At 37.6% G+C, this 26,974-nt stretch overlaps 1 protein-coding gene and 1 non-coding gene across 3 annotated transcripts in view; one reads left to right on the top strand and one right to left on the bottom strand.

Moving 5' to 3' along the window:
- pwn (calcium-binding EGF-like domain-containing protein pawn) overlaps window positions 1-26,912 on the top strand; it is a 42,315-nt gene extending 15,403 nt beyond the window's left edge. The window contains exons 2-20 of one of the 2 annotated variants that reach the window (XM_076132029.1): window positions 3,034-3,197; window positions 9,775-11,340; window positions 11,881-12,093; window positions 12,498-12,674; window positions 13,011-13,212; window positions 13,803-13,876; window positions 14,485-14,600; window positions 15,027-15,101; window positions 15,750-15,866; window positions 16,580-16,727; window positions 17,768-17,846; window positions 18,333-18,467; window positions 19,072-19,197; window positions 20,775-20,883; window positions 21,259-21,327; window positions 21,658-21,743; window positions 22,691-22,776; window positions 23,814-23,926; window positions 24,361-26,912. In XM_076132029.1, coding sequence (XP_075988144.1) covers window positions 3,104-3,197; window positions 9,775-11,340; window positions 11,881-12,093; window positions 12,498-12,674; window positions 13,011-13,212; window positions 13,803-13,876; window positions 14,485-14,600; window positions 15,027-15,101; window positions 15,750-15,866; window positions 16,580-16,727; window positions 17,768-17,846; window positions 18,333-18,467; window positions 19,072-19,197; window positions 20,775-20,883; window positions 21,259-21,327; window positions 21,658-21,743; window positions 22,691-22,776; window positions 23,814-23,926; window positions 24,361-24,483 — 3,708 coding nt within the window. In that variant the 5' untranslated portion in view covers window positions 3,034-3,103 and the 3' untranslated portion in view covers window positions 24,484-26,912. Of the gene's footprint in view, window positions 1-3,033; window positions 3,198-9,774; window positions 11,341-11,880; window positions 12,094-12,497; window positions 12,675-13,010; window positions 13,213-13,802; window positions 13,877-14,484; window positions 14,601-15,026; window positions 15,102-15,749; window positions 15,867-16,579; window positions 16,728-17,767; window positions 17,847-18,332; window positions 18,468-19,071; window positions 19,198-20,774; window positions 20,884-21,258; window positions 21,328-21,657; window positions 21,744-22,672; window positions 22,777-23,813; window positions 23,927-24,360 lie in introns of both variants that reach the window. The other variant, XM_076132027.1, reaches the window with a different exon arrangement.
- TRNAL-AAG (transfer RNA leucine (anticodon AAG)) lies at window positions 23,223-23,304 on the bottom strand. Its single transcript has one exon. It is a non-coding gene; the product is annotated as a tRNA-Leu (tRNA).
- Window positions 26,913-26,974: the final 62 nt, after the last annotated feature.

The following is a 26,974-nucleotide window of genomic DNA, read 5'->3' as shown; positions in this document are numbered from 1 at the left end:
TACTAATAGAGTGTACGACCCAGAGTAGTAGCGTAATTACCTACTTACTTGAAAAGCTTATTTGCCTTTTGAAAATATCACATAACAATAAAATCCGTTTTTTTCTTTTCTCTTTACATACAAACTCATCAATTATGTAAACTTTTACATCCCCATAAGTGAAAGTTAGCTACCTACTAGCTAAGTTAAAGTTCGATAATCTAAAAACCCTGGATTTTACAGCAGGTATTAAACTTCCGAATTAAACCAAGAATTGCCTCAGAGACGGTTATATAGTTGCGCAAACGCATCGTTTTATATCCTGGTGCGTGTGAATCACGGTCTACTTTAGTATTGTGATAGTTATGACGTATAAATTGTGATGATTAACGACGGTAAAGTAGGCTATTGTAGTTGAGACCGTAATACGTTGGGAAATGCAGGGTATACCTTGACAATACAACCTAAACAAAGTGACTATGCCTGCCTCCGTGGCACAGTGGTTAAAGTCGCCACGTCGCTACCATTGCAGCGGGAGGTTGAGGGTTTGATTTCCACACGGTACTTGGTGCCTGTTGTTTGTATGTTTACAAAAGTCCCCGTGATACAAGTGCAAAACTTAGCGCGGGAGTCGACTTAAAAAAATAAAATATATAAAGCAGCTATGCAACCTAGTTTCGAAGGTCGCAAAGAAGGGTTCATTTAGTCTAGTTAAAGAAGGGAAATCATTTTTTTTTTCTATTAATCACTGAAATGATATCACTGAATGGATATCAAACCAGCGTGGTAGACTAAATATGTGTGACAATAATAAGCGAAATAAACAAGTTTATGTCTTGCATAATTTAAACACACTAACACGTACTAAAAACTGCACTAAGCGATGCCTTCCCAGTATGGTGTACGAAATACAATGGTTACCTAATTATATACCTACATTATGTGGGACAGTAACGTGTTGAATAATAACTAACATAACAGTCTCTTACGTGGATGGAAAAGGCAGCTTTCTAGTTACTTTAGTGTCAAAACATTGCCCAGGAACTGTCTAATCGACTATGAAAACGGTTTATTTGTCTGATTTTTTTGTTCTTACCTTTTAATAAGCTATTTTGATGATCTATTTCATTGTTTTGAATTTCTTTATGTAGTATTATGCATCAAAAATCCATATTTATCCTACTGGTAGACCCTGTGGCATACAATTTGGGAAAGATAAACAGTATTTTTATAAATAGTAACCTAATTTATCAATTCGGGAGGAGGCTTTGCCCAGCAGTAGGACGGTAATGGGTTACAAAAGTTTACAAGCTGTTTTTTATTAGTAAACCTACTATTAAATTGACGACATGGTTTTGTTTGTTTAACGCTTGATATTTTGCCTGGAAATCGTTTTTTTTGCACGAATTAAAATCTATTCCTCACTCACATAAAAAAACGTTCAGTATTTATTTCAGTTCATTATAGATAGAGATACCTAGACTATCAGACAGACTGACAAACAGACTTACAGATAGACCAATGCCAAGAGTGCCCTACTTTATATTATAAATGCGAAAGTTTTAAGTAAGTATGTATATATGTTTGTTACTCTTTCACTACTTACGGATTTCAATAAAATTTGATCCACGTACAGTTTATAACCTACAATAAACATATAGGATACTTATGTTCTCTAAGAAATCTCTTCACGCGGGCAATGTCGCGGGTACAAGCTAGTCTTCCAACACATCTAGGTACACAAACTTGACCTTCAACGGCACTAAATACCTAAGTGAAGTCTAGACCTAAATTCTTAATAGTGATTACGAATTCTACAAGTGTATTCATAGCGGGCCGAACCAAACGTTGGTGTATTTGGACCAATATGTGGGCCAATGAATAACAAGTTTAGGGTCTAAGACCTCTAAGTGGGTTTTGTGGGTTAAAAGAATGTTGGTGGAAATTTTACATATAAAATTTATTTTTATAAATGTCGTGTAAGTGCTGATTAGTTATTGTGTTTTGTCACTTTTAATCATTTTTGAAATCTATATAAGTGAGAAAAACAAAACACTATAAGTATAAGAACTAACGCGACGAAATAGAAAAAAGTGTAAGGTTGTATTAAGTTTATTTTCGTAGCTCTTAAACCCTACAAATAAAAGTTAAAATAAATAGATAAATACCCTAAATAGTTTTAGACCTGACTAGATCGAATTTCTAGATTTCTGAGATCTTGCGAGTAGAATATCAGTGTTATCAGGTCATTTCGACTGCTGTTTATACATTTGCTGAAACTATATCTTGTAGATAACTTATCTTATACTTATTTCTAAGCTGTGATGCGGAACTAATTCTACCGGGTGTCAATAAAGAAATACATTTTGAAATGAATATACTGATGCTCCTGCTGTACTCTTAGAATCTACACTTCTGCCTTTTCTGATGTAGAACCCAATAAAATCATATTAGTTCTAAAATCTTGCCAGCTGTATCGGCTAAACAATTTGTTTAAATGACATTTTACCGGAAAATACTAATGAGTGAAAACGCAGCGGCACCGTTTCTTAGCCCTCCGTTTCCTGGCGACAAACTACAGTTTCTAGTCATTAATAATACATACGATAATATCACGCTTGTTGTACCCGAAGGTGCAGGCAGAATTGAAATACACCAGCGTTTTTCCATGCACCAAGTAGGTCCCTTTTAATTGAGAAAGAGTGTGTTGCCGGGAACATAACCAAACTCCGGGCTTGCGGAAATCAATTACAAAATAGCAATACCACTTTGCCCGACCCAGGATTTGAACTTGTGATCAGCAGTCTTAAGGCGGTCAGACGTGCTTCCGTTGAACGGAGAGTTCTACCTGTTCAGTTATATGTGTGCAGGAAGACCGGAGCGTGTCTGGTGCAGTGCAGTTTTCTGAACTGCAGTTCATGCGGTCGCCCAGCACAGACTAACCTATATAGATAGTTTGTCCTGTAGACTGATGACTAGCAATATAAACTACCACCAACACCACAGAGGTAAACAAATTAAAGTCATTATTAAATAATTATTTCCTTTTTCCAGGTACCCACCAATAATCGTGCTAGCTGCAGTGAAACCAAAGTGATGTGAACAAAATATGTGAAGTGCCACAATGACAGTTAGTGTATACAAAATGGCCGCCACGACAAGATGGCGGACGCGGGGTGCCGCGGTGCTCTTAGTTTTATTTATACAAGTTGTTAATGGTGAGTTATCATATTTTATTCATAATTTTTCATTATTTACCAGTAGTCAGAAGCTTGAAAGCCTGACGTACATTTCGTTCCTTAAAACCCGCCAAGCTTGGCTAGCGTGGTGGACTCAAAGCATAATCCCTCCCTCGTTACGGGAGGAGACCATTGCCCAGCAGTGGGACAGCAAAGGGTTAAAATAATGTCCCAAGTTCGGCGGGTTCTAAAGAACTCTTAGGCATGCAAGGTGTCATCACGATGTTTTCTTTTACCTTTAAGGGAGCAAGTGATAATTCAAAAAAGTTAAGTTGCTTAAATTTGTTGGCTAAACTTTTACATCGAACGATCGGCCAAGCAATATGAGTTGAAGATGCTTAACAAACCACACCGATACCACAAAACCAATTATAGTAGAAGGCGATAATTCATCTCATTGTACCAGGTACCAAACACACCTGCTTAAAGCTTTAAAGCTCTCAAGGTTGTTGTATTGGTCTCAAAGTCAAGGTCCCGAGGTCAGTTGCCCCAGTTTTGGACACGATCGCAACCAGATCTGAACAGATTGGTTTGATGCTTTAAATAGATTTTATGAAGCGCAGATTTTTTATAGATTTCGAGAAAAGAGTTATTATCTTCCAGTCTTTGGATAGTCTGTATGACATCTATGTAAATGTAATGCGAATGGAGCAAAAAAGGTTGTAAGATTTCTTAAAAAAAGCATCAATATCAATCGATTAAAGTTTAAGAAAAATATCGTTACGAAATCTTGCATGCCAGAACTGCAAAAATAGTTTATAAAGGAATGTACATAAATCCTTTGACCATTTGCTAGTCTGGTGGACTGCAGGCTTAACTCATGTCATATTCGAGTAGATGACCGTTTCCCGGCTGTAGAACAGTGATAGGCTCGATTTAAGGTACGATATAAACGTGAAAGCATACGACTGAAATGATTTTAGATAATCATCTTATCTCATTGATTTATTGCTTCATTAAAGAAAGATAAGTCTTCGTTAGTCAGAAATCGGCATAAAACTTTCAAATATTATTCAAATCGGGGAAAAGGCATATTGCATTATGTAAACTAAATAGTATTATACATATTATGTAACAACACAAAATGTATTAACACGGCCATATTGGCCAAACAAAAAAGAAATCAAACTAAAATGCTATGTCACATTTTTTCCTTTCTCTGACTACTGTTATAAACAAATCTTTAAAGGCACTACAAAAAAGGAATTGTAAGAAAGTTAACTCAGTATATTATTGTCTGTTTGTTATTCCATTGCTAGCAAAAAGCCTCCCGAAATGAGAGAGGGGTTAGGCTTAATCCACCACGCTAACCAAGCGCTGGTTGGAGACTGCATTCCTTCGGAAACTGTTTAAACAACTCTCTGCCATGCAAGGTTTTGTCACTATGTCTTCCTTTACCATTAAAGCAAGAGGTCTTATCTAAAACTTAGATACAATATCATGGAAAATTCTTTGGTGTGTTGCCTAAGGTTTTAACGCCACTATTTGCGTACGAGGCGAATGCTTTTACCATTCAGTTATTTATCGGCTATAAGAAATGCTAGATCACGATTAGTCCTGGTCTAAAAGCGAGCTAGAGACTCTACTACATTCTTTCAAGATTTGTTCGAAACAAATGATAGACAACGCAAGATTTCTTCACGAAGCTTTCTTTCACCGTTAAACCTAGAAAAATGACTTCAGAAATTTAGAAATGTGTCAGGATTTCATCCCTCCTATTAAAAATTTGTCGCTAAGCCCAAAAACAAGTGAACAATATCATAAAATAGTGTACATTTTGAAACAAAACGCAATGCTTATAAAAATGAAAGCGGCCACGGTGAGTGAAAGTAGGTATATTATATATTCTTATATATTAGCCGGTGAACATCGTAAACAGAGTTGAGATATGTTTTGTTGTGTAGATTTTATTGATAAATCCTAAGACAAGGTGTATGGATGTGAATGAGGCTAGGGAAGTTTGTGGGGTTCGTACCAAGTGGCGTTCTTTGGTCTGCCTATCCCTATGGGAAAAAGGTGTGATTTAATGTATGTAGGTACGTATTTTATTGATATTTATTTAGTGTATGGCACCATAGAGTTTACGTGGCCTTTGTAATGACAGCAACTTTATGATATTTTTATAGTTGCTTCTTAAGTATGGATTTAAAGCAATTTGGACCTGTGAAATGGTAAATTTAATGCAAAAAATAAATATAAGTATTTTATTATGTGTAAGTTGTAACATATTAAAGATTATATCGTTTCTAGCTAGAACGGCTAGCGGCTCTAGAACCTCAACACTGCTTTTTCAGCATTATTTTTAAGCCTAAATAAGTATGTAGAAAGGCTGAAATCACTCTTTCGTAATTGAAGATAAGCTTCTCTCATTTTCCCCATTTCCTTCCCTCCCCCCAGCAAAATCCGGTATCCAAAGGGCTTTCTCCCGGAAAAAAAGGTTTAATATAGAAAAATAAATTGTAGAATTTTGCACCGCGGGCAAAGTCGTATTCGTAAGTAAAAGTCAATTAAATTACAAACGACGACATCTCAAATATCTACGGGTCATTACGTAACAGTCAAGGTTCGATGCCTGAGTCATTTACGTCAAATTACTGTACAGTTGAGTAAGAGTGAACATTCCCTGCTTCCGGCGACAACAAAAGATTATGAAAGATGCTGTTGAGATCTAATGGTTTTAGATGAATTTGTTTGTGCGGTTTCGGACTGCGTGGAAAATTTTGTTAATTTGGAAACAACTGGGGGAAATTAACTGGCAGCTAGTGGTTACTAGACAAACAATATATGATGTACTAGCTGACCCGCGCAACTTCGCTTGCGTCACATAAGAGAATCATAAATTTCCCCGTTTTTGTAACATTTTTCACTTGTACTCTGCTCCTATTGGTCGTAGCGTCATGATATATATATAGCCTATAGCCTTCCTCAATAAATGGACTATCTAACACTGAAAGAATTTTTCAAATCGGACCAGTAGTTCCCGAGATTAGCGCGTTCAAACAAACAAACAAACAAACTCTTCAGCTTTATAATATTAGTATAGATTATTCCACTTATTATTACTAAAACTAGAACTCTTCCTGTGGAGCAAAACCCTTCCCTCCTTTTTACTTAACAGAGAATAAGGTATAGACTTAATTTGGGGCCACTTATACCTACCTCAAATTTAGTTACGTAGGTACATATCTATCCATCGCTCAAAATAGATAGACGGCTGAGTAAAAAGTTACGTAGGTTATCAAGATCAGTATTGGATTTTGAGTTTTGCAACTGTAAACAGAAAAATACGTGTCTAAATGTTTATTCCTCTCTAAAATCGGACTATAGCTTTAAGAAAATACAAAACGAGATTGTAAGGGAAGCAAAGATTTTGTTTTTCTTCCTGTCATTCAACCGTTTAAGTGCTAATTCAACATGAAATTACTAAAATTACTTCCTCATTTCCTATTTTCTACCTTCAAAACAACCAAGTTACGTGTGTAGCTTGTAAAATATGACACAACGGTATAACGGCATAACCTACATACGATACGCCGCGCCTATAACATTCAATCAAGATGTTGCATTCCTAACGTCTATAAAGTATACATTGAATTTTGTCTGTAAATATAGCAACTAGCCAATGTGTAGGACTTTGCATCCACACTACTAATATTATTACTTATCTTACATATAAAATATCCATGTCACAATGTTAGTTACCGTACTCCTCCGAAACGCCTTTACCGATTTTTACCAAATTTCGTAAGCGTATTTTTTTTTTAAGAAAGTTGTTATTTTTTTTTATAATGTGGCATTAAAAAATACATGCAACCCTAAATTTTTACTTTTTATCACCAACCTCTATTTTATAATAGCCATTTTAGTATTATCTATAACGGCAAAGCAACGTTTCCCGGGTCAGCTAGTAGTATATAGATATTTACTCTGCGTCCGTTGTTTGTATGTTTGTTAAATTCTACCAGTAGAAACGTCGTCCAAACAAACTATGTTCTAACAAAACTACTTTCCAAACCCATTTTTCACTACAACTCTTGTTTAGGTACCAAATTTTAATCAAAATCCGTTCAGTTTATGTAGTTAATCAAGCGTTTAATTTATAGCTACAATTAGCAGCATTTAACAAGCTGTTACGTATGTATCATATACACAATAGCTTATAACTATGTCGTAACAGTAAGTTAACCGTAAGAGCAGTGATCCGGCTTGCGTTAACTGAATTATTACTGCTATTGAGCGAACTGGTGCGAGGTTCAGTCAATCGGTTTGATTCGAGGGTTTGTATGAATGTGGAGACTCGAATTATTGGGTTTTATTCAAAAGATTCAATGGATCCAAAAATATAATTTATTTTCATTAAGTGGTGCTCTTAGCCAGTTGCGCTCACCGGTCGGTAAACGATCTGTGGGTTAAGCAAACCTTGGCGCGGTCACTCCATAGATGGGTGACCGCATAGTGGTATTTGAACTGGGCGTCTCCGTGCTTCGGAGGGCACGTAAATAGTCGGTCCCGGTTGTTGTCAATTAAGATAACAGTCGTTAAGCCACGTCAAGGCCTTCGGGCTTGAACAACTTTGACACTAGGTTGACCACTAACCATACGATAAGAATAAAGAAGATTACGATTGTTCCTGTGTAAGGTTTTGATTGAGTTCGAATGCTGTACAGAAGTCCCAGTTAAAATTTCAGGTCGGTCCGATAGTGTGCATAAGTTTTCCTTTGGGAATCTATCGTCCTTCCAAATTTTGGCGGCTGGGTCTCTCTCTATTTGTGTCGAAATATCGTCTCATCCGACTATCAGAGTGATAGATTAATCTTTTTGTATATTATGCACACACTTGGGTCTAAAAAAAACATCTCTTTTACTGTTCGGTAGTTTATAAAACTACGGCCGTAGCCGAATAACTTAAGCAAATTACTTTTGGTGCTGTCATTTATATTGAGAGCTAGATTTTGACACTAGTTTTATACTATACTATTATTATTGTATAATTTGAACCTATATTAATTGTAACCGCTACCAAACCTAGAGAGATCAGATATTGATAGAGATTACTCCTCAAAGCTCTAATGACTAAACACATCATGCTGTGAAAATAGCCAACACAACGATACCTCATTAAACGTCATGCTTGGCGAAAAGATACGCTCTGACAAGCACTGGGTAGCTCGTTACTTGGTTACGCTAGTTTCTTCATTGTATGTCTATATAGCAACCCCTTGTGTTGTAAGGGGGGAAATCCTTTCGGGGGAGAAAAGGGCTTTGTTATGAGACAGGTAGAACGCATGATACAGCCTCCGTTGCATCTTGGATACAAACTACTCCTTGTCGGACTAGTTGCCGCCCGCGACTTCGTCCACGTGGAGTTTTCCCCTTTTCTCAACATTTTTTGATGCTGCCTTGTACCTTTCTCAATAAATGAACTGAAATTGCATTTTTCGAACCAGTCGTTCCTGAGATTAGCGTGTTAAAACAAACTCACCAGCTTTATATTTGTATTTATCAAGAAGGATTCAATGCAAGATGTTGAGTGATGATTTTGGTAGTTAGCCTAAAATCATATTGTTTTTGGTACGTCTGGGTTTAGCTGCTATGGTGTCCTAATATGCATGTAGTAGAGGTTTCAAAATCTAGGCTGCAATTACTTTTGCTTATGTGACTTGATTAGATATTTGTGAAATGATCGAAAATATTTTCTAGAATTACCTAATGACAATGACATAATCACAATAACATTATGTCACAATTTCATTAGATTATTATACATTAAATTGTATTGTACAGTAATCTATTTAACATTTCCTTTTACAAACAAACATCAATATAATTACATCAGTATATTACAAATTCCTTCTTTCATTCTCATTGTTGTCGTAAAAATATTTTCATACTTACTCTTCAAGATTTCTTGAAACATAAACAGTGACAGTGAAAGTGTCTGTCTGTCTGTCCGGCCATTGTTCTGTTGCATTGTTATGTCACTGCTTCAGTCGATGACTCGTATTATTATTATTCTACATCATTTTATTGTTATATTTTACTAACAATTGGGACTTTTTGATACGAATGAGTTAATTTTGTAGTCATCAGAAACTATGAATCGTGTTAGTCACTTATAGAAACTATATTTTGTGTTTAGTATAACTACTTATGATTCAGGTATATGACTAAATTTGATGAGCTACTTATGATTAATAATAATAATAATTAATACACTTACGCTCCGATCTGCTCTGAGATAGGCTTCCAAGTATGTTACAAGCTATACTTTACTATGTATACAATAGTGTAGTTTTAAACCAGTAATATTTACAAATAACGTTCTACCTTGAACCCTTCCCTAAATCCAGGAGAGGACCTTTGTCTCAAAATGGCATACAAACTTATCTTTATGACGCCTGATTATTGCCATTTGATCTTTTTAGATATTAAAACTTAAGGCCCTTTCTACACTTACAAACTGATGGAACAATTATTAATTATAAAGATCACAATTACCTTTGGACGACTTTATGATTTGACTATGTACTAATACATTGCTTTTCTTTAATTTCAGGTTACGAAGAAACGTTTTCAATATCGCAACTATCACCAAAATCGGCGATCGGACCTCAATCACCACTGGACAGCCTGCTCCAAACAAGTCAGGCAGAAAACATACCTTTTAGAATAGAACCTAGCGTTAAATACGAAGATGATGAACGTACGGTGGAATTTAAAGACCTAGAAGACCATATAATAGTCGCCAGGTCAGCAGATCCTCTCAGGAGCTCAAGAGCAATCAACATTGATGAAATACCATCATCAAACAATGAAATAGACAATAATCTAGAACTACACAATAAAAGGAAGTACTACGACATCCATCCGACGAAAACCATGGCTTATTTGAGGAGTGATGATGATATAATACTGTCTTCGGAAGGCTTCGGGGATAAGCTAGAGTTCAGGTTTCCGGGGGAAGGGAAGCGGGTTCCAAAAGCGCGGGCACTGGCGCCTATGGGACCCAGAATACGGCCTACTGCAGTGCAACCGATCTTTGCGACAGCCACCCCTAAGAACGAGGGTAGACAGAACTCTGACATCCAGAATATCATCACAGGAATTGTCAAATTGTTGAACGGGAATGTCAATGTCCAAGCTAATTCCCAGCTACTAAGACCTGGGCGTCCAATGGCGTCTCGTATCAACAATCGTGGTCCGCCCAGGATATCTGATGTTCCACCTATCCCGGAGTTCGATGGACCGATGACTCCGCCCCCTCATCACTTCCATCCAACGAAGACACCTCCTCCTTATCCATTTGATAGACCTCCTGTTCACGTCAACTTACCAGAGCAGATAGTACCGCCTCTTTCCCGTCCAGGGTTTCATAGACCGATGCCTCCTTGGCAGAGACCGAGACCAAGACCGCCTAGTCGACGACCAATCCCTGGTCTTCCGATGTATAAGCCAAATTTACCACCATTACCAAATATGCCCGACATTCCTGACTTAGAAGAGAAACCTGATCACGAAGACTTGCCAAGCGAAAATGAGACCACGCACTCGGAAAATACGATACACAATGAAGAAAATATTCCGGTAACAGAAGTGAATACAACAGAATCGGATAGTAAGGAGGAGAAAGATGAAACGACTACTGTAGCAGACACTACAACTACATCAACAACAACTACTACAACAACGACCACAGAAGCGACTACCACGGAAAAAACGACCACCACAGAAAAGACCACCACGGAAAAGACAACTACTACAACGGAAAGACCTACCACGGAAAAGACAACGACCACAGAAAAGACGAGTACTGAAAAACCGTCTACCACCACTGAAAAGAAAATTGAAAAACCGAAAATTGATAAGAAAAAAGATACGGTTGTTGAAAAAGACAAAGTGAAGGATAAATTTAAACTGGAAGATAAACCTTTGAATAAAACCAAGTTAGATACGGACCAAGTGATTCAGATTGTTGAGCCGTCTATACCAGAGGTTAAGCCTAGTACGGTGTCCATTGCTGCTGCTACACCGACTGAAGGGTTGATAAGTGCGGCTCCAGTCGTCAATGTATCGAGTGCTAATGCGATCGAGTCGAGCTCGATTAATTCAGAACCTATACCTAGTAAGTATTTTTTAACCTTCTTAAATGAATATCCTTTACATATCTAGGACAAAAATATTTCTGAAAATAATAAATTTGCCGCAAGGGCGTAATTGCACAGCGTTCATTAAAATATGAATATAGTAGTTCAGTAAAAAAATTGCAATATTTTTGTTCAAAATAAAACCATAAAAGTTACTTTTCAACGAATCGTAACCGACTTTCTTAATAACTAAAGTTTTTTTAATAACCGATTTTTTAAACGACGTTAACAAAATATCTGCTGGCGATTTTTGAAAAATGGCTGATCATATAACGTCTTTAAAAATACGACAGTCAACGCTGACTAATTTCACTTATAAAACGCGAGCTAGCTCGTTCTTTGTAGAAATCAAAAATATCAATAACACCTGAAAGTTGACATTCTCTTTTTATCTTTATAGTTAATAATAATAAAAACCCATTAGTCTCACTGATGGGCAAGGGTCTCCTCCCGTAATGAGGGAGGGGTTAAGCCTTGAGTCTTTATAATTAAATAATAAAAAAAACTTTTTTTTCCAGCGTCCCAATCCCCCAGCATCCCCTACCACCCCTACCGCCCCCGTCCCGGCATAGTCCTGGACGACACAGACTTCAAGCCCCACGGCTCGAGGTACAGACCCGACGCGTCAGTCATCACCGCCGTGGAGACCAGGCCGCCAGGGTATGGAGAGATCTTTGACGTCACTGTGTCTGCTATACAGGGGCTTGGGGGGAAGGAGGGAGGGGGTTCCGGTGAGTGTGTTACTACATTTATTCTTAGAAATTTTAGATCCAAAGGTCTAGAATCCTTCTGGACCCTAGAGCTTATTTTTAGGGTATGTACAAAAGAGTTTAGGGTCCAGATATCATATTCGTTAGGTTCTAGATTGTAGACTATAGGGCAAGAGTCGAGTTATAGACCCTAGGGATCAGGGTCTGGACTAATTTTGGGCAGCTTACCACCTAGGGTCTCGATATGGTAGTAGATTCTAGGGTCCACGTATCATATTGGTTAGGGTCTAGAATTTCGACAAGGGAATAGATACTGATCCTGCGATGACGTTGCCAACATTCCGGAGACATTCCCAAAATGTTGGCAGCATTGCCACTTTATATGGCAATATTTAATCTCCATGCCAACTTTCTTTAACTTGCAGTGCACATAGAAAACGTGAACATAGGTCACGGGCACGACGGCGACATCATCGTGTCCGCGTCGGACGAGCAAGGCTTCGTGTCCATCGACGGCAAGAGAACATATCTCAATCTGTTTGACACCTCCACTGCTGCACCCGCTGTCACACCCACTAGGGTGCATCAGTTGCCGCATTCTGGTGAGTCAAATATTCTTTATCTTTCTCCTGGAGAGCAGTGATAGCCGAGTGGTATATGTTGATACCTCCGAGGCAACACACCAATGATATTAGTTCGTGGAAAAAGTCTTTTCGCAATATAGTATGTATGAACTTGTAATAAAATCTCTTTGGCTTCAAGAATCACAAATGAGTACACGGTTCATTAGGTTTCTTTCAGTGAGCTCGTGAGGTACCCAAGTATCGAGATTTTTTGTGTAGAGGATTTACTCTTATTCCATCCAGGGTTGCAATTTGAAGCTGTTATTTTGCCGATATACTTTTTTTTACCTCTTATATTTGTTTTATCCTCCACAGTACCGCCCCTCGCCCCGCCACCATTAGACCAGTCCATCGGCACAGGGGTCGCGATCCCAGCGGACGACATCCCCGTGCCCCCCATCAGAAGACCAGGGCACCAGCACCCCCAACATCCTCAACACCCCCCACATTCTTCACACGCACAGCATCCGCTACACAGACCTCAGCAAGGGTATAGAAGACCACAACCCACTGTGAGGTAAGGAAATACATTTATCTATACTAATATTATAAATGCGAAAATAAATATGTCTGTCTGTTACTCAATCACGCCTAAACTACTGAACTAATTTGCATGAAATTTGGTATGGAGATATTTTGATACCCGAGAAAGGACATAGGTTATTTTTTACTGCGGGAAAATGACGCATTTCCATGGGAAAATTCAGGTGGCGGACGAAGTCGCGGGTAAAAGCTATTGACTATATGTATATTAGGTATAATTAGGTAGTAGTAGTAGTTGAGGTATAATTTCAGTCAAATCTGTTCATCCGTTTTGTAAAAGAAGAGCATTTTTATTTTTTGTTATATTTTGGGAAAGTACAGATTTTAAAGATTCAGCTTTACCTGTTGATACAAGAGCTTCAAAATCGCATTACCACGACAAAAATACTATTTAAAAAACGTGTCTTTGTTTGGCTTTTTAAATGAATGCTTGGAAAAAGCCCGACGTGGTATAATATATTTTTGTATTCCAATGGTATAGTTTGATAGGAACATAACGAATGCCTTTTTTCAGGATTAACGGTGAAACAGTAGCGAGTTAATATTATAATGATTTTTTTACAGAATCGACACGTGCATAGTGGGTGACGACTCTACATGTGATCAGGCGCAGAATGAAAAATGCAGAACTGAGGCTGGTAAGTCATCCATACTATCCATACTAGTATTATAAATGCGAAAGTAACTCTGTCTGTCTGTTACTCAATCACGCCTAAACTACTGAACCGATTTGCATGAAATTTGGTACGGAGATATTTTGATACCCGAGAAAGGACGTAGGCCACTTTTTACCCCGGGAAAATGACGCGGACAAAGTCGCGGGTAAAAAGCTAGTTATTTATATTACTTATTCGTATTCATACTAAAAACCTAAAGGCAATTTTGTTAAAAAATACTTTTTAACTCTTCTATGTTAAACTCCCATGTCTCAAATCTAAATCAAAATTGTTTGTCAAAAAACATAGGTATTTTATGTAGGTAGTCTGCTATATTTTGTTTGAAATGACATACAAATGTTATTATTTTACACAGAACATTATAAATATTTTTTTATATTTTAATAAAATATTTATGTATTAGTCATGAAATAAAGGGTTCTGGTACAGTTAGGTCTTATAAATAGAAATCTAAAATTTAAATTAATTTATCTTTGAGAAAATCATCAATGGTGTATTAACATATTATTAAAAAGTCAAGAAGAAATGTAAATTGGTTAAAGCTTTACTATATTTGTTTGTTGTTCTAGGTATATCAAGCTGTCAGTGCAGGCCAGGATACGCCAGACGCAGTCACCGCGACCCTTGCCGCAGAGTTGTGGCGCTGCTCCTCAACCTGAGGGTCGACAAGTTCCATGACAGAAAGGTATTTGACAACTATTCTCACACAAGTGTTCATGATAATAGGCTCAGCAGTTTATGAGCTGATGATTTCCTGGACATTTCTGGGGCCACGAAAGGAATCAGATTTTTGGTCTCCGGTCCGACAATACACTAAGTAGGAATTACCACGAAAAGACGTCGTAGTATCGAAGCTGTGTACAAACTAGTATTTTTTCATTCCGAGACAGCAAAGTAAAAATTTGCTTGCTTTCTCAAGATACAAAATATAGTATATCAAGTTGCTGAAAACTTAACCACCGTTTAGCCATTTTGACGCAAGTTAAAACTAATCAAATGTTACTTTATTTTAATTTTTAACTCTTGACGCAAAAAGAGGGGTGTTATAAGTTTTTATAATATTATAAATATGTATATGGCTAATGTATTAACAATTATGTTTTTATTGCAGGTGGCATGGGACGCTAAACTAGCTGATAAGGATTCAGATCCTTATCAACAGCTGAGTTATGAAGCTGTTAGAGCTGTAAGTATTTTATTTATTTTGTATTACGAAATGAAAACTCTCCCGGTTTCTGAGTACATTTAGCGGTAGTTTATCTTTTCAAACTGTCATTTTTATATGAGCTTAAACGTTATTGAATAGATAAACTACCGCTTAATGTATCTCAGAAACCAGGAGTAAGAGAGGACTTGTCTCGTTGTGACAAACATACAAACAACAGACAAAAATAGCTACTATAAACAACAGCTATTTCGATCTGAAAAAAATATTTGTAGATCATACGAGGTTTAGTTTTATTTGGGAATCGAACCCACTATCCCCGCTTACCGCTGGTAAAAAGAGGGGGTACGGGGGGTTTGAGAAAATCTGAAATTGTTTGTAAAATTTCATCAAAATCGTTACAGCGGTTTGTAAAACTGTGAAAGCGTAACAGCTTAACATTCGACGTTTCATATTTAAGTAATTAGTTAGAATATACGCTGCAAAGGTACCGGTATCGATTTCAGTCGAGTCATTCATTCATTTTCCTGGATTCAAAATAGCTTAGGTATGTTCGTCTTGATATGTATTTTTTGTATCGAAACTTATGCGAAGACTCTTAGGTCGGATTTGGCGGTGTTTAAGTACATAATGCTCTGTAAACTACATATTAATTTATTTTGTTCTAAGGTGGACTCAGCATTCTCAATGACGCCGTTCTCGGACGACTTCGTGAGCGGATCTGTGAACTCCGTGCACAAGGGAGACGAAGACAACCCCGGCGTCTATGTCAATGTTACTGTATTGGTAAGTAGTTATTACAGCCACTTTCAATAATCTATCTATCCATTGTTTTGTTACTAAAGTTAAGCAGTTTGTCAGTTAAACTTAACTTTGTTTCCACCCATTTATTAGCTCAAAATGAGTGTACATAGCGCCTCTTTACATGAACAACGTGACATCTAATAAAACGATTTTTACTCGATATTCAAAACTGGGTTATTTTTGCTTATTTTCAGAAAGCACGTTGGTTACCGCAATAGTTTAATTGTTTTTCTACATAAAAGTTATACATATTATAGAATTTATCAACACTAAAATTTTTAAAATGGCTCCATTGTAAAGTTATAGTTAAAAAAATATCACGTTGTTCTTGTAAAGAAGCGATAGGTGTTTCGTTAGTATTTGATACATACTGTGCCTCACTTTGCTTTCCATCTAGAACTGTAAGCAAGATTTAATCACAGTTACTTGGTTATAAAACGATACTAATTAAGACTGGTTGTCAGACTAACAAGCTTCTGACTACTGTTAACGATTGTCACAGATCTTTGAAAATGACAGCCGGGACCCACAATTTAAAGTGCCTTTCCGAAGAACTCGGAAAGTATATTATGGTCACCCACCCACAGGACAACCTCGGCAAGCGTGGCTTAACCTCTGAGATCGAACCGCTTGGCTGTTGTTAATCAAGCAACGATCTCCTCCTATTATTATAATGATTATTTTTCCCCCAACAGATGCAAGAAACAGCAGAAACAATCCGTCCACAAGTGGGCGTGGACATACAGAAGCACTTGTTAGGAGTGATACGTCGTCGCTCCAACAACATTGGCGCTTCGACGCTATGGGTCACCTCGCCCGCTGGCTCCGTGCTGCCTTTACATGGTGAGTAACCAGTCATATACATACATGAACTAGCTGACCCGCGCAACTTCGCTTGCGTCACATAAGAGAGAATGGGTCATAATTTTCCCCGTTTTTGTAACATTTTTTACTGTTACTCTGCTCCTATTAGACTAAGCGTGATGATATATAGCCTATAGCCTTCCTCGATAAATGGGCTATCTAACATTGAAAGAATTTTTCAAATCGAACCAGTAGTTCCTGAGATTAGCGCGTTTAAACAAACAAACAAACAAACTCTTCAGCTTTATAATATTAGTATAGATAATATGTATAAGCCATCGAGGCGCCCGTAGTCAGTTGCGCACACCAGTCGGTAAACGATCTGAGGGTTAAGCAACCCTTGACGCGGTCATTACATAGATGGGTGATCGCATTGGTATTTGAACTGGCCGTATCTGTGCTTCGGAGGGCACGTAAAAACTCGGTCCCGGTTGTTGTCAATTAAGATAACAGTCGTTAAGCCACGTCAAAGACCTTCGGGCGGCTTGAACAACTTTGACACTAAGTTGACCACTAACCATACGACAAGAAGTCTGTAGCATATACCTATAAACAATGACTCTGTGGTCTAGGTGGTAGTGTAGACAACTGCTGAGTAGGTGTCGGATTCGATTCCCGTGTCGGGCCAATCACTTTTTACAAATATTTGCCTGAAATAAAAAAGTTGAGGTTGGAGACCTAAATGCCTCGGAGAGCACTCTATCTAGTCGAGCCGGTTATCCGTCTCACTAGGCTAGATTAATATAAAATAAACTTTACTGCAATATTTTTTTATAACTTTGTTGTAATAAAATAAAATCTTTATTTATGGACTTTTTTAATAAATAATCTATTTTTTAATAGACATTCAAACATACAAGAAATCGCGCCTTTTTTCAATTGAGGTAGGCAGAGACCGGACACATCCATACATCCAGTTATACAGGAGATAATTGCGTTCAAATAGAAAAAAAGCTTTCCAATTTTTATGTTAATTTAATTTGTAATTTAGCTAAATTAATATCTCTATTTTGTTTCAGACGTGGACGAGTGTACGTCATCAGATTTGAACGACTGTCATCAGTTAGCTGAGTGCACTAACACATGGGGTGGATTCAGGTATGTATGGTGACCATACATAGTCGCCATTTACAAATTATTGTACATAGCTTTTGTTAATTTGGTTTCACCACTTTTAGATATCAGATAAATATTATTATTAGGGCTCACTGAAAGAAACTTAATGAACCGTGTCATTTGTGATTCTTGAAGCCAAAGAGATTTTATTACAAGTTCATAAATACTATAATGCGAAAAGACTTTTCCCCCGACCTAATATAAAAATTAGAAGGCGACATACAAAATTAGAAACTTGGTGGCTACCTGTCTGTCGTGCTGTGATGCTTTCACTGCTTGCAGTAATTTTTTCTTAAAGTTCAACCCCAGAATCCCCAATTTCAACCCCCAAAATTCTCAATTTCGACCCTTAAAACACATTTTGGTGATTCTTACATACGTACGTAATATCACGCCTTTCCCCATAGACGTAGGCAGAGACCAAAAAACGCAACTTTTTATTTATGTAGATTGTTATTTTGTCCGTAGATGCACATGCCCAGACACAACGTTAGACGCGGCAACCTCTACTACTAAACAAGGTCGCGAGTGCAGATCCTGTGCATCATCACACTGTAACGAGAGAGGTGTCTGCAAGTATGCTAATGGACAGCCGTATTGCAGGTGAGACATATAAATAGTTTTTCTTTTAATCATTTATTCAATTTCGACAATAAAATGTACATTTTCATAAAAAGATCATCAACTCGTGCCTTAGTTAACAAGAGCCGCGCGGATCGGTCTATGAGCTACACTGGAGCTTATTAAAAAACATTTCGCGAAAGTCTGACAACTAGTCTTAGCGAATTGTGTTATACCTAGGGAACTGGTTTGTGGAGGTCTGATAGGCAGTCGCTGTATCCGGTGAGACTGAATGGCTGCTACGCACAAGCCGTGCAGAGCTGTCAATACCCAGCATTACTGCTCAAATACTAAGAACAAAATTAAATGACGCCCGCGAACCTCGTAATTCGCCGTCACACCCGGCAGGAAGTGTAGGAACCCTGATACACACATAACTTCAAAAAATCCTTTTATTGGATCAGTGTGTTGCCTTGGGTAACTTACGTGGGAGATACTAACTTATATCACTCAGTTGCACCCCTGCTCTTTTATACGCAGGAGTTAAGGTTTATTTTAAATAGATTTTATGCTCAGTATCTTAGCCTCCGCTGGTTTTTTATTGCCTTAGACCATTTTTCCAGTATTAATATAACATTTGTTGCAGTTGTTCGTCGGGCTACTACGGGTCGGCGTGCGAGGTGGACGGCGAGGTGGTGGGCGTGGCCGTGGGCGCGTCGCTGGCCGCCGCGCTCGTCATCGCGCTCACGCTCGCCGCGCTCATGTCCTGGAGGTACGACTGACTGACTGACTGATTGACTGATTTGTCTGTCTGTCTGACTGACTGACTGTCTGATTGACTGACACTGACTGACTGTATGACACTGACTGACTCACACTGACTGACTGACACTGACTGACTCACACTGACTGACTGACACTGACTGACTCACACTGACTGACTGACACTGACTGACTGTGTGACTGACTGACACTGACTGACTGACACTGACTGACTGACACTGACTGACTGACACTGACTGACTGACACTGACTGACTGACACTGACTGACTGACACTGACTGACTGACACTGACTGACTGACCCTGACTGACTCACACTGACTGACTGACACTGACTGACACTGACTGACTGACTGACTGACACTGACTGACTGACACTGACTGACTGACACTGACTGACTGACACTGACTGACTGACACTGACTGACTGACACTGACTGACTCACACTGACTGACTGACACTGACTGACTCACACTGACTGACTGACACTGACTGACTGACACTGACTGACTGACACTGACTGACTGTGTGACTGACTGACACTGACTGACTGACACTGACTGACTGACACTGACTGACTGACACTGACTGACTGACACTGACTGACTGACACTGACTGACTGACACTGACTGACTGACACTGACTGACTGACACTGACTGACTGACACTGACTGACTGACACTGACTGACTGACACTGACTGACTGACACTGACTGACTGACACTGACTGACTGACACTGACTGACTGACACTGACTGACTGACACTGACTGACACTGACTGACACTGACTGACTGACTGACTGACACTGACTGACTGACACTGACTGACTGACACTGACTGACTGACACTGACTGACTGACACTGACTGACACTGACTGTCTGACACTGACTGTCTGACACTGACACCGACAGACTGACACCGACAGACTGACACTGACTGACTGACACTGACTGACTGACACTGACTGACTGACTGACACTGACTGACTGACACTGACTGACTGACTAACGGTTTCGGAAAGGCTGTTGCTCGTGAGAAGAAACTCGTATATTATTTATAACTAGCTGACCCGCGCAACTTCGCTTGCGTCACATAAGAGAGAATGGGTCAGAATTTTCCATGTTTTTGTAACACTTTTTACTGTTACCTACTCTGCTCCTATTGGTCGTAGCGTGATGATATAAAATATGCTTTTTTTACGAAAAATATTCTCAAAATTATTTATATCTCTTAGTCTAACGAAGTCGCGCTAAGGCATATCCGCCATTAAAACAGTTGCCATGGCAACGGAATTTTGTTAATTCAATGTCATTATTACATTGATTTTTCGCGACTTCGTTGAATTTTCTGAATTTTCCCGGGAAATGCGTCATTTTCCCGGGGTAAAAAGTAGCCTATGTCCTTTCTCGGGTATCAAAATATCTCCATACCAAATTTCATGCAAATTGGTTCAGTAGTTTAGACGTGATTGAGTAGCAGACAGACAGACAGACAGACAGACAGACAGAGTTACTTTCGCATTTATAATATTAGTATGGATAATGTATTATTCTTATTTACAGTCGCAAATGGTCTCGTGAACAGAAGGCGGCCGGCATGGGGTCTCCTATATTCAACTACATGGCAGCTAACACTATCAAGACACCGCCCGTCGGACAACCGCCTTATCAGGTAAAACACATATTATTACTAATTCTTATCGTATGGTTAGTGGTCAACCTAGTGTCAAAGTTGTTCAAGCCCGAAGGCCTTTGACGTGGCTTAACGACTGTTATCTTAATTGACAACAACCGGGACCGACTTTTTACGTGCCCTCCGAAGCACGGAAACGCTCAGTTCAAATACCACTACAGTCACCCATCTATGAAATGACCGCGCCAAGGGTTGCTTTACCCACAGATCGTTTACCGACCGGTGAGCGAAACTGGCTATGAGCACCTCATTTCCGAGATTAAAGCTGTTTTATGTTTTTTGTCTTCAACTATCCTTGTGCAAAACTGCAAAAGTTAATTTTAAATGATGTGAAAATGTTTGTTAATTTTGCAGGTGACGTTAGAAGAAAGGATGCGATGGGCGCAAATAGCTGAAGCAATGGCCCAAGCCAGTCACTATGCGGTAAGATCCTTAGTGCCTATGTAAAAAATATATTACGATTTTTCCACTCATTTAACCAGCACTTGGCCAGCGTGGTGGAGTCAAGGCCTAGACCCTCTCCCTTCCTTTGGAAGGAGACTCTTGCCTTGCGGTGGAACAGAAATAATTGAAAAAAATAATGATATAACAAAATCTTGAAAACCATAAAAATATTTTTTAAACAGGTCTCAGTTTAAAAATAAAGTATATATTAAATACTTTACGTCATACTTTGTCTTACACAGGAATCGAATGAGTTCCTGTACTCTGAGACAGTCAATTTATTAATTATCTTTTTCGTATTTGTTTCAGCCGGAAGCAGCTCAAGCTATGGCGACGCGTCCGTCTTCGGCTATGTTTGGAGGATACCCTACCTTACCCCCAGTGCCTTTACCCAGGTAATATACACATATTATTATATAGTAATTATGTTCAGTAACTATGTACAATGTGGGTAATTTTTATATACAGTACAGACACATATAGTTGATAGGCATTGATAACATGGGCCTTAGTTATCAAAATTGTATATATTAGGTCGGGGAAAAGTCTTTTCGCATTATAGTATGTATGAACTTGTAATAAAATCTTTTCTCTACACAAAAAAGCTCGATATTTGGGTACCTCACGAGCTCACTAAAAGAAACCTAATGAACCGTGTACTCATTTGTGATTCTTGAAGCCAAAGAGATAATATATTAGGCCTTTGTGATTGAAATTTCATATATTTTAGGGCCCCAAATATTCTTGCATGGGGCCCCAGTTCTAATCCAATCCAAGGTCCATATAATATCTGGATTTTAAATTTTACAATAAATTTGTGGGATTCAATTGTATTGATAAAAGGCTATTTAAGTCGCCTGAGATTAGCGCGTTCAAACAAACAAACTTTACTATTGTATAATATTAGAAAATTCACCACACGGGGCCCCAATATTTATAGTCGTACATACTACTAGCTGACCCGCGCAACTTATCTTGCGTCAGAAGAGAGAATGTGTGAAATTTTTCCCCGTTTTGGTAACAATTTTTACTGGTGCTCTGCTCTTATTGGTCGTAGCGTGATGATATATAGCCTATAGCTTTCATCGATAAATGGGCTATCTAATACTGAAATAATTTTTCAAATCGGACCCATAGTTCCTGAGATTAGCGCGTTCAAACAAACAAACTTAACAATTTCATATTATAAGCATAGATGGTAGAAAATTCACCACACGGGGCACCAGTATTTATAATCTAGTCGTATATACTTTGTTGTGAAATAAGACAGGGTATTTACTAAGCCCGTAAGTGGTGTAAGAATACTACGTCACAGTGATATCAGTTACGACGTGTCGTACAGACTGGGCCTGCACGCGCACCACACGGGCACCATGAACACCGTGGCCTCGCGGGCCAACACCGCCGCCTCGCACCATAACATATATGGTAAGTTTATATATCTATATTATTGTTATATCAAAGAACATTGGCCAGTTTTATTGAAACCGACCACAGGTTTCAATTGACCACCATCAAAAATCTTAATGTATGTGAGTATATTGCTTAATATAAAGTTAAATATATACATACATAATAATAAACCTGTTGTACCTAAAAGTTTAGGCCGAGGCGTAAAAAATATAATACGTTTCTCTGTTAACTATGTTAGCCCCAAAAGGGGCGAGCCTATTGCTATAAATAATACCGGCCACTTAATCATACTCCTAGCAGCTATTGAGAAATATACGAATATAAATTAGAAAAAAATCCATGGCACCGAGCCCTTTTCGGAAATAGAACTGGAAATCTCTCGATCAGCGATCAGATACACTACGAACCACGTCGCAGATATAAAAGTGAAATTTTAGAAAAAACATTGTATTAAAAAGTAGTGGCAGCGGTGGGATTCGAACCCACGCCTCCGAAGAGACTGGTGCCTTAAACCAGCGCCTTAGACCGCTCGGCCACGCTACCCCTTGAAACAGTTAACGAATCATGTGTTTAATATACAATTACCTAGGCTTTACTACTCGTGATATTTTAATTCAAGATGTCACTTTTTTGTTATATAACAATGAAATGCTCTCATAACTTTTAAACTCTCGCGTTGCATGTTTAATGTATAATAGAAAACGGGAATTAACGCGAACACGCATTTTACCTTAAAATGCCTAACGTTTCGGCGCAGGTTGCACTCGCCGTGGTCCCAGGCAACCTGCGCCGAAACGTTAGGCATTTTTTAGGCGTTTTCTATTATAAATGAAATGCTCTGTTTATATAACCTTTGTTAGTTAATAAGATTTACTCTTGTCTGCATAGATAACAGTTGTTAAGCAACGTCAAAGGCTTTTCGATCGGCTTGAACAACTTTGACACTAGGTTGACCACTAACCATACGAGAAACAAACAAACTGCCACATAAGCACTCAGTTATCAAGAATTTGTTAATTTATAATGATTTTAACAATGTTTTAATAACACAGGTTATACAAATCAAATGGCAACGGAATCCACAAGTTCGGAAGCGTCGTCGCACGTGCAAGAGAGAGCTGATCTATTAGTACCAAGACCTAAGTCTAGGGCCAGGAGTATGCATGTAAGTTAACCATTTACCCTCTTTCATAAACACACTATAAACCTACAGTCAACTTGGGTAACTTTGAATCATTTGGGTAACATTGAACGTGGGAACTTGAACTAGTTTCGATATTTTTTTCATATGAAAAAATAATCGAAGAAAAATTCTTACTTTAATTTATTTATAGCTTACTATACTAGCATATATCACCATACCGTCGTTCAATTAAAAAATAAAACAAACCTTTTATATTTTTCTAATACTTACCAGAGAATACGATAAATAAGTCAAAAAGTGAAGTTTATTACTTGTCTCCCGGGTTTGATTCCCCGAAGTATTTTGAGTTATTTCTTTTTTCGTTTTCATGTTTTCATCACTTGAAAATAAACTAAGTAACCATCCCACTTTTATTACTAAAATTATCAAAATATAGTATTTTTACCTCTCCCCAGAATCAAACCGGAATATACTACGACGTGGAGTACGAGAACGCGCCGGAAGCGATCTACGGCACTAAAGGCATCCCCCTCTCTACGTACACCGTCAGTCGGGGCCCCCCCTTCTATAGGACATAGTATTTGTAAGTATCGGTGGCCTTTACTTGGTTCTTACTTTAATGGGGCCCCATGGGAACTGTGCGCTAGAGTGTGCGGGGCCCCTATGTAATGTTGCTGTAAAATATGTGTACTGTTTTAACAGGGCCTTGTGAACATTATATTAAAATGGTTGGGGCCCCTAAGAATATTTTTTCTAAGATTTATGTACGATACTACCTAGGATATTTGAATATCCGTGGCACCTATGGAATATTACTCTAGAATGTGACAAAATTAAACAAAATACTAAGGACATATTTTATTGTATTTTGAAGGAAATCATGTGAACTTGAAATATAAAAATGACTGGGGCTTTATTGAAAATAAAATCATAATTATTGACAGAATCCCACAGGAAAGTTATCCACAAAATTATGAATGTTTTTACGAACGAAGAAAATGTTGTAGTTTTTAAAACTAAGCTTATATCTGTGAATTGTTTGAAGACTAACTGTAAATGTTTGATATCTATAAATGGGGCCCCGTGTCGTGGGGCTCCAAAGCGTATTACATTTTTAAGAAAATATATGTGAAATCTGTATGATAAAATTCATTAGGTATTGGAACGGACGTCTTGTGCAAATAAACTACATTTTAATATTGAACATGTTATTTAAACCGCAGTACCGTCTATACATATTTTAGTCAACTATAAATCGATTCTACTGGTACAATTTTTAATTAAATTGTACTCTAAGTAATTTACAACGACTTACGACACGAATTTCTTTTATAAATACATCGAAATTTAGGTATATTTTATTTAGTTTCTGTCCCACTGTTGGGCTAAAGGCTTGTTTGGGCATGAGTGGCTAATATTACCATCTAGTTAGCAGTAGAGTTAGTAGTTAGGTAGTCTGTCTGTCAGGAAATAAATAAGGGCCTTCTAGACCTAAACTACAAGACATAATAAAAATTGATTAAGGTCAGGGCCCCCTGACCTCGGGGCCCCTACTAGTAAGCGCCCTTTCATCAAATTTCTAGGCGCTCATAGCCAGTTGTGGTCACCGGTCGGTAAACGATCGGTGGGTTAAGCTGCCGTTGGCGCGGTCATTCTAAAGATAGCATATTGGTATTTTGGACTTAGCGTCTCCGTGCTTCGGAGGGCACGTAAAAAGTCGGTCCCGGTTGTTGTCAATTAATTTAACAGGCAGTCAAAGACCTTTCGGGCGGCTTGAACAACTTTTAAAGCTTTTTGGAATATTGAGTGGAGATATTTTATTTTTCTATAAACCTTGTAAATATAACTAAAAAATACATTTAAGTGTAATAATATTCTAGTTATTCAAATACCAATTATTTTAATGCCGTTCAATAGTTTTCATATAAGGTTTTGCAGCAAACAAATATTTATGCGATCGACAAACAGTTTTTCAAGTCTGATTGTAGGTACTTTATGTCCGTTGTTTGTATGTTTGTAAAAGTCTACAAAATTCATGCGAATTTAGGGAACACAGTGCTATTTGGGTTCAATTCCTAACTAGGACAAATATTCTGTGGTCTACAAAAAGTTGTTTCGGATTTCGTTCTTTGTGATTTGTTTGTATGTTTGTAAAGAGCTTTTGTAACAATATTTTAAACCAATTTTTTGTACTGTTAAATCAATTTTCACAGGCCATCGATACGGTGATTGTAAATAATATATTATTTGCTATATTTCATTTTTTTACTGAAATTAAACATTTTGAAAAACGTATTTAAAGATAATGTTACTCGATTTTTGTGACTGCGTACCAATTTTAATATTTTCAGACATTAATGTGAAAAATGTAACCAGGAATAATTTTAATAAATAGAGGCAAAATTATGTTACCTTATTCAAAAGAAAAAAATGAAAAAAAATCTATAAAATGCTTTCAAAACCTTTATTATTGGTATTTTCAGTCATTAAAACCGAGTAATCTTGAAATAAAAATTAAACGATCAAGTAATATGTGTTCTCCTATATTTATTGTAAAATATAATATTAGTCATCGAAATTATATTAAGAAATAACTATTTATAATTTAGTTTTAGCATACATACATACAAAATATACACATCTTTAAAAATATAATTTAAAAATCTGATGTTTTGGTTGTGTCTGCCTACATTTAAAGAAAAGGCGAGATATTATGTATGTATGTAAAAAAAGTATCATTTAAAAATTAAGGATAAATTCGAAAAAGCATTTTTTAAATATTTAATATAAATAATAGTCATGTTTTTGTAGAAATAAGTAAAATAAATATTTTGATATTGCATTTTTACGGACAATGTCCGGATTACCCGGTTTTATAGCCGGGTAAACCGGGTATTCAAGTAACGGGAGTCCAAGAAACCTTGTTAGTGTTATATATTAATTAATTTAATTATTTGTGTACTGATTTTTTATATATTATGTAAAATATAATAACTTAAACAACGAATTTTTGTATTTTTATTATAAAACCTGCACATCTAATCATATCATATTAGGTGTAGCGTATTT

The sequence above is a fragment of the Anticarsia gemmatalis genome, chromosome 27, assembly GCF_050436995.1.
Source record: "Anticarsia gemmatalis isolate Benzon Research Colony breed Stoneville strain chromosome 27, ilAntGemm2 primary, whole genome shotgun sequence".
Taxonomy (NCBI): Eukaryota; Metazoa; Arthropoda; class Insecta; order Lepidoptera; family Erebidae; genus Anticarsia; species Anticarsia gemmatalis.
This window is presented reverse-complemented; position numbering and strand designations above follow the sequence as displayed.